The 15,121-nt window shown below is 45.1% G+C and overlaps 1 protein-coding gene across 3 annotated transcripts; it reads left to right on the top strand.

The window, feature by feature from the left end:
- The first annotated feature begins 935 nt into the window (after nucleotides 1-935).
- On the top strand, nucleotides 936-8,736 carry LOC125520331 (subtilisin-like protease SBT2.6). 3 transcript variants are annotated; one of them, XR_007288624.1, is made up of 12 exons: nucleotides 936-1,172; nucleotides 1,994-2,203; nucleotides 2,453-2,597; nucleotides 2,693-3,087; nucleotides 3,381-3,476; nucleotides 3,803-3,875; nucleotides 4,512-4,797; nucleotides 5,279-5,604; nucleotides 5,914-6,181; nucleotides 6,436-6,717; nucleotides 6,879-7,426; nucleotides 8,677-8,736. XR_007288624.1 is itself a non-coding variant. In XM_048685224.1 (11 exons), the coding sequence occupies exons 2-11, from the start codon at nucleotides 2,028-2,030 to the stop codon at nucleotides 7,286-7,288; spliced, it is 2,457 nt and encodes an 818-aa protein (XP_048541181.1). In that variant the 5' UTR covers nucleotides 936-1,172; nucleotides 1,994-2,027; the 3' UTR covers nucleotides 7,289-7,500. The 3 variants fall into 3 exon arrangements, 2 of the variants coding, with proteins under 2 accessions (XP_048541181.1, XP_048541182.1); XM_048685224.1 differs by lacking the exon at nucleotides 8,677-8,736 and having other exon boundaries at nucleotides 6,879-7,500; XM_048685225.1 differs by lacking the exon at nucleotides 8,677-8,736 and having other exon boundaries at nucleotides 945-1,172; nucleotides 2,003-2,203; nucleotides 6,879-7,500.
- Nucleotides 8,737-15,121: the final 6,385 nt, after the last annotated feature.

The raw sequence follows: 15,121 nt of genomic DNA, 5'->3' as shown, positions 1-15,121 counted from the left end.
TCCTTTCCTACATGACTTAGTGCATCATTTTTGATCTTACATAAAACAAACCATGACAATCCTATGCGTATGACTATCGCTTGCTTGCTGCATATAGTATCATGAGCTATGCTTTTCGAACAACAATATGTTAATGCACACTCTTACAATACCTGGCTTATATTCGGCCTTTACGTCATTGGCGCAACGGGTCATCTAGTGATAGGAAATCCTATACGTATTCTGGTCACTGTGTTGGTCCTCTTGGATGCTCCAACCACTTTGGCTGCTTCTGCCTTGCGCCGGATCGCGAGCTGCGGCGGGTCGGCCGACACGCTGGCGCGCACGGCACGTCCTCGTCCGGTCCCTTGTTCCTTCCCGTGGCCGACGGATTCGAAAAACCGCGCGACAATGGCCCTGACATCGCCAACGTCTCCTTCTGCTCCCCCGTACGTAGCCTCCCGGCGTCTCGGCCCAGCCAGGATCTGTGGTCTACTGCGGCAGTTCCACGGAGCCGCGCGCCGCCGCCCTCCTAGCCTCCTAGCTCTCCCTACGTTTCCCTCCGCCCGACACCGACGCCGCTGGCCGGCACGAGGTTGCTGGACCCGGCGTACGAGGCCCGGCCTCGCGCACTGGTTCCCGGGACCCGCGCCGCAGAGAGCCACACGGGTGTGCCCGGCGCGCCACCGCCGGGGACCCACGCCCGCATTCACGCCTCGCCGGGTCAGTCCGTCGGCGGGGCACGGGGAGAGCGCCAGCTGCCCACGCCGCAGCGAGCGGCCCGAATCGGCTCGCCGACGTGCGGGCCCGGGAGGCACGGCCCACGTGAAACGGGCACAGCAGAGGTGGCGAAAGCGAAAGAGGAGGAGAAAAAAACCCTGCTATATTCGAGGCCTCCCTCCGGACTCCATTAAAAGACAAAGACAAAGGCGTCGCCATTAGACCACGCTTTGCTCTGCCTCCTCCACTGCTCCCCCACTCCCGCTCCCGCTCCCCACTGCCCCCCTTCTCCCACCGCGCCGCAAACCCTAGCCACCCCCGTGCTCCGCCGCTGCCGCTGCCGGAGCTCCCCCACCTCCTCCTCATCCTCCTCCGGCCTGGGCGCGCCGCCATTCCCCGAGGCGGCCGGCGCGGGCTGTGCGACCGACGCCGGGTGGCGGCCGAGCTGCGCCGGGGAATGCTTGGGCTCCCAGGTGATTTGCTTGTCTCCCGACTCGCATTATTTGTCCCCCCCTGCGAAGCGAGATATTTTCTAACTTATTTCTGCTTTCGATTTACTTCTGCATATTGGGTTTTAATAGGGTGTTAGCAGCACAGCTTAGAACCGGCCAGTATAACTGTATCATAATAAGATGGCCGCATTATCGGGAACAGTATAAACTGTAGCATAAGATTTAACAGTTTCCTTCACGCGTTTTTGTTTGAAAAACAGGATTTTTTTTTCAGTTCCCACGGCTGCGCCTTGGATCAAATGACTGGCCGTGTAGCTTCAGATTAACCTCTCACTGCTTTTCGGCTGTGATTCACTCTTCAGTGTTCGCACTGCACTCCATAATTTTTTATTCAATCCGTAATCCAGAGATCTTTACTGATGTACCATTCTCAGTGGAGCAGTATACTGTTAAGTTTCAACTGAGTGAGTGCCCACCTGTTCTCCACTGAGGGGAATGGAGTGATACGAAATGCATACACTGTGCATGCCATGTAGCCGCTCGCTCTGAAGGGCCATTAATATCACCGGGCAGCCTAATTTAAGAGGTCCCATGAATGCATACTCATGGGAGACCTATGAGATCGGAAACTCCGGCATCACAGAACAATGGTGGGCACCATGGGGACCATTCCTGTTGTGGCTGGGGCGGTGTGTGATTTACTGTGGCATCAGTGCAGTACAGGCATATAGTCGTTGCACATTTGCCGTCATGCTTACCACCTAATGCCCAATAGCTGCCACTATTATGAATTATGATTCTCATGTTAAGTGCTTGTCTCTGATGGTCTCTCTTCTTGAAAGGTTCTGCAGTGTTGCTGTTCTGACATAGGTGAAGATGAAGGGGCTCGGCCTTGCCTGTTTGCTTCTTGCACTTGTGCCGCAAGTGGTACTTGGGACGCATGATGTGTACATTGTTACCATGGAAGGCGACCCGGTTGTGAGCTACGCAGGTGGAGTGGAAGGATTTCCAGCTACCGCGGCGGATTTGGATCAAGAGATGGATGTTACCAGGTACTGTACTCTGCTAGATATTCTTGGCCATGTCTCTTAACATTTGCTTTGTGTTGCCTGGCATTCATGATTTTTCAAGTCTATTTTGGGAGATTTCACACTGTTGTAAATAGGACATGTTATTGATGAATTGCAATTTTCAACTTGAGTACTTCAGTTACACTTGGAACTACCCTCTCTAATTGAAGCATTAATACTATGATGCAAAGATAATAGTCTGTGCTCACTCCAAATTTTCCTGATTTGCAGTGAGGCTGTCACATCATACTCTCTTCACCTCCGAAGGCACCATGAGAAGCTTCTGGACTCGCTTTTTGTAGCGGGAACTTACGAGAAGCTTTATAGCTACCATCATCTTATTAATGGGTTTGCAGTTCACATGTCATCTCTGCAGGTATTTGGCATCATAAATTTTCTGCAGTTCATATGTTTTCCTTTCTAGTTTGCATTATTATCGTGGCTAAATGCAGTAATGTTCCACTGTGTTAGGCTGATTTCTTAAGGAAAGCCCCAGGTGTTAAGTACGTGGAGAGAGATACAAAGATACAGAAATTGACAACACACACTCCACAGTTTCTTGGATTGACAACAGCGGTATGGCCAACAGGAGGTGGATTTGATAGAGCAGGCGAAGATGTGGTGATTGGTTTTGTGGATTCAGGAATTTATCCTGAACATCCAAGCTTCTCTACCCACAGAACTGATCCTTATGGACCTGTTCCTCGTTACAAGGGGAAATGTGAGATAGATCCAGTAACACAAAGAAGCTTCTGCAATGGGAAGATAGTTGGGGCCCAACATTTTGCAAAAGCTGCAATTGCTGCTGGAGCGTTTAATCCTGATGTTGAGTTTGCATCTCCATTAGACGGCGATGGTCATGGAAGGTAATGCTCCTGATGATACACTTCACTCTTATTAAGTAATTTGTTGTGCTTTGTTGCACTAAAAATGCCACACATGAAAAAAAAATCTGCTTATAACTTCCAAACCTGTGAGCATCTTGTTTCAAATGATGATGGTTGGCCTGTAAAGTAAACCTTTCCGTTCCAAGCACCATCTTCATATTTAATCAATGTGATTGTTTGCAACGTTGGTTTTGACAGAAAGTCATTCTGGTCATGTGAAAAGTGGCACGGATTATCTGATATATGTTTACCTTTTACCCCTCCCTCAACAGTCATATAGCTGCAATTGCTGCTGGAAACAATGGAATTGCGGTGCGAATGCATGGCTACGAATTTGGCAAAGCAAGTGGCATGGCTCCACGAGCTAGGTAAGTTTTGATTTCCTTGGAATTTCTGAACAAAGTTAAACCTTGTACAGCCAACAGCAATGCTAAATTACCTACCTCAAAGATAGGCTTTTGCTTTGTTCTATCTTTGTATGACTAGCATTATCCTGTTAGGGCAAGTACAGTGCCTGTTTCCTTCCAAAAAAAAAGAAAGAAACATATCTGTTTGGCAGAAGAACATAAGCACTCATCACTCATCAGTAGTTAGTACTCAGTATCATCATAGCTGGATTCACTGAGAGAGCCATTTTGATCTTGCTTCCTCACAATGACTTACCTTTTTGAGTTTGTGCTTGTCACTTTGTCAGGATAGCTGTGTACAAGGTTCTTTACAGGCTTTTTGGTGGTTATGTATCTGACGTCGTGGCAGCGATTGATCAGGTACACTATTAATTTCGCCAAACTTCTCACCAAAGTATACATTTGATTTTTATCATTCTTCCCACCAACAGTTTACCGTACTTGATATTGAGTAGATACCAGGGACAACTTTATGACTGTTATGGCCTTGGGGGTTGAAAGATGTGATTTATGATGTTACATTATCTAACAGTTCAACAACATTGTTCATTTGCGTGAGAGGTTGACTGAAAAATAAAGGGATGGTTGGTAAACTATTAACTATATCATTTGGTACTTGGTAGGATTGATCATCTAAGTGACACAGATTTGGCCTTTGGGGTGTATAAACCCCAAAACAGAGCCGCCTGCTTACTTCTAAATCAAGTGGGAGCTATTAACTTTCAGTTATCGAAAAACTCTGGGTTCAAATTCTGGTTTGCATTCACTAGTATGGCTTTGAATTTTAGAGTTCCATTTCATGCAAGATATACAACGAAATACTTGCAATGGTAACTTTAGAAACTCATCTCTAGAATGTAATAACTTGCTACTGTATTATCCATAGACTGTATTGTGCGATGAATGAAAAGAATACCTGCTGGATAACTGTAATGCATGTTAGTACTGTAAGCCTCCAACATATAGGAGCTAATGTATGTGGATGGCTACCTGCAGGCTGTTCAAGATGGTGTTGACATTCTCAACCTTTCTGTTGGACCAAATAGCCCACCAACAGCTACACGGACTACTTTTCTCAATCCTTTTGATGCAGCTCTTCTTTCTGCCGTAAAAGCTGGCGTGTTTGTTGCCCAAGCTGCAGGAAATGGAGGACCATTTCCTAAAACGCTGGTGTCATTCAGCCCATGGATTACCACTGTTGCCGCTGGAGTTGATGACCGCAGATACAAGAATCATTTGATACTAGGAAATGGAAAGCGTATTGCTGGACTTGGAGTATCACGTAAGTTCATATGGATATTTGGTGCATACTGCATAACAAGAAATATCCTGCATTTGTAACATGTAAACAGTATTCTTGGCTCTCTTTTTTTTTCCCAAAAAGATGTAGTCCCACTGATCTCTGCATCGATTGATGCATGCTGTCATAAAAGTATCCTTGGCGAGCCCCACACTTATTTATAGTGCTAGTGTCCACACATGGACTCTACCTCGAGTTCCCATTGTACTATGTACCCAGACTCTTATTAGATCCTAATATACTACTTATCCAGCATCTTTTCATCTGATTGTGAAAATGCTTTGGTTGGAAAATGTGTTTTGTTCTCTTTGTAGGCTCTTGATTGTAGAGTTGAAGTCCTTCTGTGTAATCTTGTAATAACTGTCAACAAATGTCCATTTTATAGTACTGTGACTGGTGCTGGTATTCTGGCAATTAACATTTCTACCTGTGGTTAGTTGACAATTATCTTATCTGACTACAGCTGCAACACATGGAAATAAATCGTTTGGCCTGATTTCTGCTACTGATGCTCTGCTGGGTTCATCTTCAACCAAGTACAGTGCACTAGATTGTCAAAGGCCAGAACTCTTAAATAAGAGGAAAGTTCAGGGGAAAATTCTATTGTGCGGCTATTCTTTTAATTATATTTCTGGGACGGCTTCAATCAAGAAAGTGTCCCAAACAGCCAAGAGTCTAGGTGCAGCTGGCTTTGTTGTTGCTGTAGAAGATAGTTATCCAGGGACAAAGTTTGATCCTGTGCCTGTCAATATTCCTGGGATTCTCATCACAGATGTCAGCAAAACAAAGGTATTTAGCTTCGATGGAGCCTATTGTGCAGATATGTATAGACAAACACCATTTGTAAAAGTAGATGTGACCTGTACTGTAAATCAGCCTGTTTATTTGTTTTCTGTCAATAAGCTGCTTAGAAGCCAGAATTTAAGTTCACATGCATTAGAATTGTTCTCAAATCTCAAGGAACCAACTTGCAAATACTTCCAGAGCAGTGATGTGGATTGTATGCATTGCTGCTGTTGTAGAATTAGTTAAAAAAACCATGTCAGTTCTATAATGATTTTTCTGATATAGCACATTGACATCAATTTGGCCATGTAGGATCTTATAGACTACTACAACTCCTCTACAACAAGAGACTGGGCTGGACGGGCAACAGCGTTCCAAGCAACAGTCGGTATTGCAGATGGTTTGGCACCAACACTGTTCAATTCAGCTCCCCAGGTTGCGTTGTTCTCTTCCCGAGGGCCTGATGTAAAAGATTTTAGCTTCCAAGATGCTGATGTTCTTAAACCTGATATACTCGCTCCTGGCAATCTTATATGGTCCGCATGGGCACCTAATGGAACAGATGAAGCAAACTACGCCGGTAAGTTTGTCAGAGTTTATCCCTCAGTAATGGCACACAAGCTTGTTTCAGGATGATCTTATAATTTGTTAATCTATTTTAAATAAGAAATGCTGCTTTGATTCCTCTTATGCCCACATGCTGAATGCTTTAGGACCTGATCTAGTTTAAATAATCTTGTCCCTTGTAATGGTAGTAATCAATAAAGTTGAAAGACAGCCATTCTGTCTGAGGCTCTGAGCTGACCCAAATTCTCTGCATGCCAAAAAAAATAGGGGAAGGATTTGCAATGATGTCTGGAACTAGCATGGCTGCACCACATATTACTGGCATTGCAGCACTAATAAAACAGAAGTATCCCAAGTGGAGCCCGTCAGCAATAAAGTCCGCCTTGATGACTACTGCCAATACGATCGACAAAGGGAGCCATCCTCTCAGAGCGCAGCAATACTCCACATCAGAAATGATGACGCTTGCACGGGCCACACCATTTGATTATGGCAGTGGCGCGGTTAACCCAAAAGCTGCCCTGGATCCTGGGCTAGTTCTAGATGCAAGTAAGTTGATTTTCTTTATGCAAGTCTATTGTGAATTTCTCTTCTGCCCTACTGTGCATTTGTGTTGCAAGTCTGTTGTTAAATAAGCATGTCCCTTCCATGTTATTATTACCATAGTGATGCCATATTCAAATCTAACATTGCAATGCTTGTGTTGGCAGCTCACCAAGATTACATCACATTTCTGTGCTCCATCCCTGACGTTGATCCAAGCGAAGTATCAAACATAACCGGCTCACGCTGCGGCTCCGGCCCAAAGGGGCAGCAGCCCTGTGACCTCAACATCCCCTCGATCACGGTGTCACAGCTCAAAGGCACACAGACCGTGAAGCGGACAGTCACGAACGTGGCCGACGAGGCGGAGACCTACACCATCATGACCAGGATGTCGCCGGAGATCGCGCTGGATGTCTCGCCTCCCGCGCTGACGGTGCTCCCCGGGTCATCTAGAGAGATCACCGTGACCCTCACGACGAGGTCGGTGACGGGCACCTACAGTTTCGGCGAGATCACGATGAAGGGCGACCGGCGCCACCTAGTCAGGATCCCAGTGGTTGCTATGGGGTTCTAATAGGGCTATGGTTCCCTGACAATGACTGCTCGAGCTGAGGAGTGTTGTAATATTTTGTAGTTTGGTAGGAAAAATAAGAGCCGACGTAATTCGGTAATGATGTAGTATGTCTGTTAATGTGTTATGATGGTGCTCCAGGTTGTAAAAATACGTTCGACAACTACACAGGAGGTTGGAAAGTGGAAGTTGTAAGGCAGAATTTTCTTCACCCAGATGCAGAGGCTACATTGAACATCCCCTTGAATTATGCGGGAGGCGAAGATACAATTGCTTGGGCCCTAGAAAAATCCGGCATCTACTCTGTTAAATCAGCGTATCGTTCTCTTGTGACTCACAACGAGCTTAGAACTCTAGAGGAAGGGACAATTACAAAAACTTCAAGGACAGATAAACATATGTGGGATGCTCTTTGGAAACTTCATGTGGTACCCAAAGTACGAGTCTTCTGGTGGCATGTCTTGAGAGGTATTCTCCCGGACTCTGTCACTCTTCAGTATCGACACATCAAAACTCATGGCTTATGCAACATCTGCAAAGCCATGAATGAGGATCTGATGCACGCACTCATATATTGTGTGCACGCCAAAGCTTTCTGGATAGCAGCGAGGGATCGGTTTGAATTTTCACTTCTGAGACTTCATCCAGTTTCTTGGGCTAGAGATATCTTGCTCGATGACATGTTTTCTGACGACATAAGGTGCAAGATTATTACCATTATGCACTCCATATGGACCTCACGGAACCACTGGACACATGACAGGGATGGTTATGACCCTGTTCAGGCGATCAAATGGGTGCATGAATCGTTGACAATATTGGAATTGCCAGCAAGTAAATCTAAGCTTTCTCCCATGCAGTGTTGGCGGCCACCGGACGTGGGGTGGGTGACAATCAACACAGATGGTGCGATCAATTCTGACGCTATGAAAGGTGGAGCAGGTGGTGTTGCTCGCTCGCACCTAGCGTTCCTAGCAGCATGGAGCAAGTCACTGCCCGGCGTGACAGACCCCTTCATCGCCGAGCTGAAAGCATTCCGGGAGGGAGTGATCTTCGCCAACCTCCGTGGATACTCACATGTGGTCATGCAGGTCGACTGCCTTGAGTTAGTCAACCTATGGCACTCGCGAGACAATACGCGATCTATTGCCTCGCCCATTCTTTCAGAACTAGGTGATTTGATAACCAGTTTTGCTTCCTTCTCTGTCATTCATGTCGGAAGGACTATCAATTAACCGGCTCATCTATGTGCCCAGCGAGCTGGTGCCCAAGATGGAACGAAGAGCTGGCTCGATGTGAGCCCTAGTTTCCTTATTAGTAGCCTACGGGCGGATTGTAATCGACTTCTAGTTCATTAATAAAGCTCCCTAGTTCGATGCAAAAAAAAAAAGGTTGCAAAAATACGTGGGGTTTTGTAGCCTATTTATATGACATGATAGGTACGTAGATCTACCCATCGAATCCAATCTTCTGCGGTTGCTTTTTGTCCGTTCGGGTCGGCAGGCGGACACGGACGTCCGCTTCCGTGTTTGGGTTGGCGTATGCGCCCAACACTACGCTCGCCCGACCCATTTTGACGGCGCCGACAAAAAACTAACTATGCATGCATATTTAAAATAAAAACAACTTAATTAAACATGAAAGCCGGCCATGAAGGCCGGCGAGAGTCCACGCGTCCACATTAGCATTAAATAAAACTAAAAAAACTAAACTACAAGGTGGTGCGCTGCCCTAGACGTCGTCGTCGTCCTCGGGGTCAATGAGCGTTGGCACAGTGCCAGCCCAGGGGAACGGCGTGTTCCAGGCAGTGGCGATGTAGGCCGCGGGCAGCTGTTCCGGTGCGGGGGGCTGTGCGGCCGCCTGTGCAGCCGCGGCCTGGCGCGCCTCCTCCTCAGCCTCGCGTGCCTCCTCCTCGAGGTCGCGCTCGAGCATCTCCTCGTACTCACCGCGACGACGCTCCTCAGCCAGCCGGTGCTGACGCCACATCTCGAGGTATGGCTGCTCTTGCGCCAGGGACGCCCCCATCCAAACCGGTGGCGCGGACACCCACTCGCGTAGCACTCCCGTTCAGGAGTAGCGCTTGATGGGCTCGGGCTCGGGCTCCGGCTCGGCCTTGACGCTGCGTCGGGGAGGGGACGGCGGGGCCACCGGCGGCACCACGCAATCCTCGGTCGCGGAGAGGGCAAGGGCCTGCGCCATGGCCGCCTCGTACCGAGCCTCCTCTTCCTCCACCGCCTCCACCCTGCGCCGCTCGTCCTCCTCGCTCTTGCGGTAGACCGCCGCAAGGGTCGCCTGGTAGGCGTCCTCCGCCGCCTGGTCCTCCTCGCGGACAACGAGCGGGGGCGGCGGCATGCTGCGGTCGACCTCGCGCACGCCGCGTCGCCTCGTCTCCTCGTGCTCGAAGGCGAACCACCTCTTCCAGTTCGGCGAGTCAGATGCGTAGGCGGCGTCTTGGCGCTGCCCCGGCGTCAGCAGCGCCCGCCGGCGCCACACCTCCTCCGCGTGCGCCCTAGCCGTCCGCGGCGCCGCCGGCACTGGGATCCTATCTGGATCCAGATGCCAGTCGTGCGGCAGGATCACGTCGGGGTATGGCAGAGGCACGCGGTGCTGCCAGTGCCACTCCGCCTGGTGCATGCTACGTCTCGAGCTAGCGTTGGTTTTCCCCGAAGAGGAGGGGGTGATGCAGCACAGTAGCGTAAGTATTTCCCTCAATTTTTGAGAACCAAGGTATCAATCCAGTAGGAGGTCACGCGCAAGTCCCTCGTACCTGCACAAAACGATAGCAACTCGCAACCAACGCTTAGGGGTTGTCAATCCCTTCATGGTCACTTACGAAAGTGAGATCTGATAGAGATAATATTTTTGGTATTTTTGGTATAAATATGCAAAGTGAAAAGTAAAAGCAAAACAAGTAAAATAAAGTAATGGAGATTGATATGATGAGAATAGACCCGGGGGCCATAGGTTTCACTAGTGGCTTCTCTCAAGAGTATAGATATTGTACGGTGGGTGAACAAATTACTGTTGAGCAATTAATAGAATTGAGCATAGTTATGAGGTTATCTAGGTATGATCATGTATATATGCATCACGTCCGTGACAAGTAGACCAACTCCTGCCTGCATCTACTACTATTACTCCACTCATCGACCGCTATCCAGCATGCATCTAGAGTATTAAGTTAAAAACAAAGTAATGCCTTAAGCAAGATGACATGATGTAGAGGAATAAATTCATGCAATATGATAAATACCCCATCTTGTTATCCTCGATGGCAACAATACAATACGTTCCTTGCAACTCTTTCTGTCACTGAGTAAGGACACCGCAAGATTGAACCCAAAGCTAAGCACTTCTCCCATTGCAAGAACTACCAATCTAGTTGGCCAAACCAAACGGATAATTCGAAGAGACTTGCAAAGATAACTCAATCATACATAAAAGAATTCAGAGAAGATTCAAATATTATTCATAGATAAGTTGGATCATAAACCCACAATTCATCGGTCTCAACAAACACACCGCAAAAAGAAGATTACATCGAATAGATCTCCACGAGAGAGGGGGAGAACATTGTATTGAGATCCAAAAAGAGAGAAGAAGCCATCTAGCTACTAGCTATGGATCCGAAGGTCTGAAGTAAACTACTCACACTTCATCGGAAGGGCTATGGTGTTGATGTAGAAGCCCTCCGTGATGGATGCCCTCTCCGGCGGAGCTCCGGAACAGGCCCCAAGATGGGATCTCGTGGATACAGGAAGTTGCGGCGGTGGAATTAGGTTTTTGGCTCCGTCTTTGGTCTAATGGGGGTACGTAGGTATATATAGGAGGAAGGAGCACGTCGGTGGAGCTCCGAGGGGCCCACGAGGCAGGGGGCGCGCCCAGGGGGGGTGGCGCCCTCCACCCTCGTGACCTCCCCGAAAACTTCTTGGAGTAGGGTCCAAGTCTCCTGGATCACGTTCGGTGAGAAGATCACGTTCCCGAAGGTTTCATTCCGTTTGGACTCCGTTTGATATTCTGTTTCCTCGAAATACTGAAATAGGCAAAAAATAGCAATTCTGGGCTGGGCCTCCGGTTAATAGGTTAGTCCCAAAAATAATATAAAAGTGGAAAATAAAGCCCAATATAGTCCAAAACAGTACATAAAGTAGCATGGAGCAATCAAAAATTATAGATACGTTGGAGACGTATCAGGCATCCCCAAGCTTAATTCCTGCTCGTCCTCGAGTAGGTAAATGATAAAAAGAGAATTTTTGATGCGGAGTGATACTTTGGCATAATTTCAATGTAAATCTTCTGAATCATGGTATGAATATTCAAATCCGAAAGGTTCAAGACAAAAGTTCATATTGACATAAAAATGATAATACTTCAAGCATACTAATTAAACAATTATGTCATCTCAAAATAACATGGCCAAAGGAAGTTCATCCCTACAAAATCATATAGTTAGGCTATGCTTCATTTTCGTCACACAAAGATGTTCCCAACTTCTATACCCCCGATGACAAGCCAAGCAATTGTTTCATACTCAAATAATCTCAAACTTTTTCAACCTTCACGCAATACATGAGCGCGAGCCATGGACATAGCACTATGGGTGATATAGAATATGATGATGGGGATTGTGTGGAGAAGACAAAAAAGGAGAAAGTCTCACATCAACGAGGCTAATCAATGAGCTATGGAGATGCCCATCAATTGATGTTTATGCAAGGAGTAGGGATTGCCATGCAACGGGTGCACTAGAGCTAAGAATGCTCAACAAAAGAAAACTAGTGGGTGTGCATCCAACTTGCTTGCTCATGAAGACCTAGGGCATTTTGAGGAAGCCCATCGTTGGAATATACAAGCCAAGTTCTATAATGAAAAATTCCCACTAGTATGAACAAGACAACTTATGAGACTCACTATATGAAATCATGGTGCTACTTTGAAGCACAATATATGAGACTCACTACATGAAGAACAAGGTGCTACTTTGAAGCACAAGTGTGGAAAAAGAGATAGTAGCATTGCCCTTTTTATTTTCTCCTTTTTTTGGGCCTTTCTTTTTCTTTTTGGCCTTTCTCTCTTCTTTTTTTTTGATTGGGCAATGCTCTAATAATGATGATCATCACACTTCTATTGATTACAACATAATGATTACAACTCGATACTAGAACAAGATATGACTATATGAATGCCTTCGGCGGTGTACCGGGATGGTGCAATGAATCAAGAGTGAGATGTATGAAAAATAATGCATGGTGGCTTTGCCACAAATACGATGTCAACTACAAGATCATGCAATGGCAATATGACAAAAGTAAAGCATGTCATGATGATGATGATGATGATGATGGTGGTGGTGGAAGTTGCATGGCAATATATCTCGGAATGGCTATGGAAATGCCATGATAGGTAGGTATGATGGCTGTTTTGAGGAAGATATAGAGAGGTTTATGTGTGAAAGAGCGTATCACATCACGGGGTTTGGATGCACCGGCGAAGTTTGCACCAACTCTCAATGTGAGAAAGGGCAATGCACAGTACCGAAGAGGCTAGCAAATGGCGGAAAGGTAAAAGTGCGTATAATCCATGGACTCAACATTAGTCAAAAGAACTCATATACTTATTGCAAAAATTTAGAAGTCATCAAAAATCAAGTACTACGTGCATGCTCCTAGGGGGATAGATTGGTAGGAAAAGACCATCGCTCGTCCCCGATCGCCACTCATAAGGATGCACAAGCCAGGTACACTTCATGCTTCAAATTTGTTACACAACTTTAACCATATGTGCATGCTACGGGACTTGCTAACTTCAACACAAGTATTTCTCAAATTCACAACTACTCAACTAACACGACTATGATATTATCACCTCCATATCTCAAAACAATTATCAATCATCAAACTTATCTTAGTATTCAACCCACTAAAAAGAAAGTTTCACATATCTTGAATACCAAGTATATTAACATTAAGCAAATTACCATGCTATTAACGACTCTCAAAATAATCTAAGTGAAGCATGAGAGATCAAGTTTCTTTAAAACAAACCACCACCGTGCTCTAAAAGATCTAAGTGAAGCACTAGAGCAAAAATTATCACGCTCAAAAAGATATAAGTGAAGCACATAGAGTATTCTAACAAATTTCAATTCATACATGGCTCTCTCAAAAGGTGTGTACAGCAAGGATGATTGTGGTAGACTAACAAGAAAAGACACAAATAATACAAGACGCTCCAAGCAAAACACATATCATGTGGTGAATAAAAATATAGCTCCAAGTAAATTACTGATGGAAGTGGACAAAAGAGGGGATGTCTTCCGGGGCATCCCCAAGCTTTGACTTTTTGGTGTCCTTGGATTATCTTGGGGGTGCCATGGGCATCCCCAAGCTTAGGCTCTTGCCACTCCTTGTTCCATAATCCATCAAAAGAATTCACCCAAAACTTGAAAACTTCACAACACAAAACTCAATAGAAATCTCGTGAGCTCCGTTAGAGAAAGAAAACAAAAAACTACTTTAAGGTACTGTAGTGAACTTGTTCTTTATTTGTATTGGTGTTAAACCTACTGTATTACAACTTTTCTATGGTTTATAAACTATTTTACTAGCCATAGATTCATCAAAATAAGCAAACAACACACGCAAAACAGAATCTGTCAAAAACAGAACAGTTTGTAGTAATCTGTTACTAACGCAAACTTCTGGAACCCAAAAACTTCTACCAAAATTAGACGACCTGGGAAATTTGTTTATTGATCAGCAGCAATTGGAATCACTATTTTATCACGTTCTGGTGATTTTTGATAATTCGGGCACTGAGCGCAAAGATTCTGGAAATTACAGCAAGATCAAATAACTATCTTCCAAGAAGATCTAATAGGTTTAACTTGGCACAAACATTAATTAAAAGATAAAACCACATCTAAACAGAATCTAGATGGATTATTTATTCCTAAACAGAACCAAAAACAAAAACACAAAATAAAATTGGGTTGCCTCCCAACAAGCGCTATCGTTTAACGCCCCTAGCTAGGCATAAAAGCAAGGATAGATCTAGGTATTGCCATCTTTGGTAGGCAATCCATAAGTGGCTCTCATGATAGATTCATATGGTAATTTTATTTTCTTTCTAGGAAAGTGTTCCATGCCCTTCTTTAAGGGAAATTGGAATTTAATATTCCCTTCCTTCATATCAATAATTGCATCAATCATTCTAAGGAAAGGTCTACCAAGAATAATAGGACATGAAGGATTGAAATATATATCAAGAACGATAAAATCTACGGGCACATAATTCCTATTTTCAACAATAAGAACATCATTAATTCTTCCCATAGGCTTTTTAATAGTGGAATCCGCAAGATGCAAGTTTAGAGAGCAATCATCAAAGTCACGAAAATCTAGCAAATCACACAAAGCTTTGGGGATAGTAGAGACACTAGCACCCAAATCACACAAAGCATAAAACTCGTAATTTTTAATTTTAATCTTAATTGTAGGTTCCCACTCATCATGGAGTTTTCTAGGGATAGAAACTTTCAACTCAAGCTTTTCTTCATAAGATTGCATTAAGGCGTCAACAATGTGTTCGGTAAAGGCCTTATTTCGACTATAAGCATGAGGAGAATTTAACACGGATTGCAACAAGGAAATACAATCAATTAAAGATCAATTTTCATAGTTAAATTCCTTGAGATCCAAAATAGTGGGTTTAGCAATATCTAGATTTTTATTTCTTTCATTCCCTTTTTTATCAATTTCATCATCAGGATCTAAAAACTCAGAATTCTTAGAACGCCTTCTAGGTAAGGGAAGATCATAATCAGATTCATCAAGA

Source organism: Triticum urartu, chromosome 7, assembly GCF_003073215.2.
Source record: "Triticum urartu cultivar G1812 chromosome 7, Tu2.1, whole genome shotgun sequence".
NCBI classification, from domain to species: Eukaryota; Viridiplantae; Streptophyta; class Magnoliopsida; order Poales; family Poaceae; genus Triticum; species Triticum urartu.
The sequence above is the reverse complement of the archived record's forward strand: the minus strand, read 5'-3'. Positions and strand labels throughout refer to the sequence as shown.

Excerpts from the sequence above, each read along its gene's own strand:
- LOC125520331 (XM_048685224.1), top strand. The coding sequence starts at position 2,028 with ATGAAGGGGCTCGGCCTTGCCTGTTTGCTTCTTGCACTTGTGCCGCAA. Across the intron at positions 2,598-2,692 it reads TTCACATGTCATCTCTGCAG|GCTGATTTCTTAAGGAAAGC; the intron begins GTATTTGGCATC and ends CCACTGTGTTAG. Across the intron at positions 4,798-5,278 it reads TGCTGGACTTGGAGTATCAC|CTGCAACACATGGAAATAAA; the intron begins GTAAGTTCATAT and ends ATCTGACTACAG.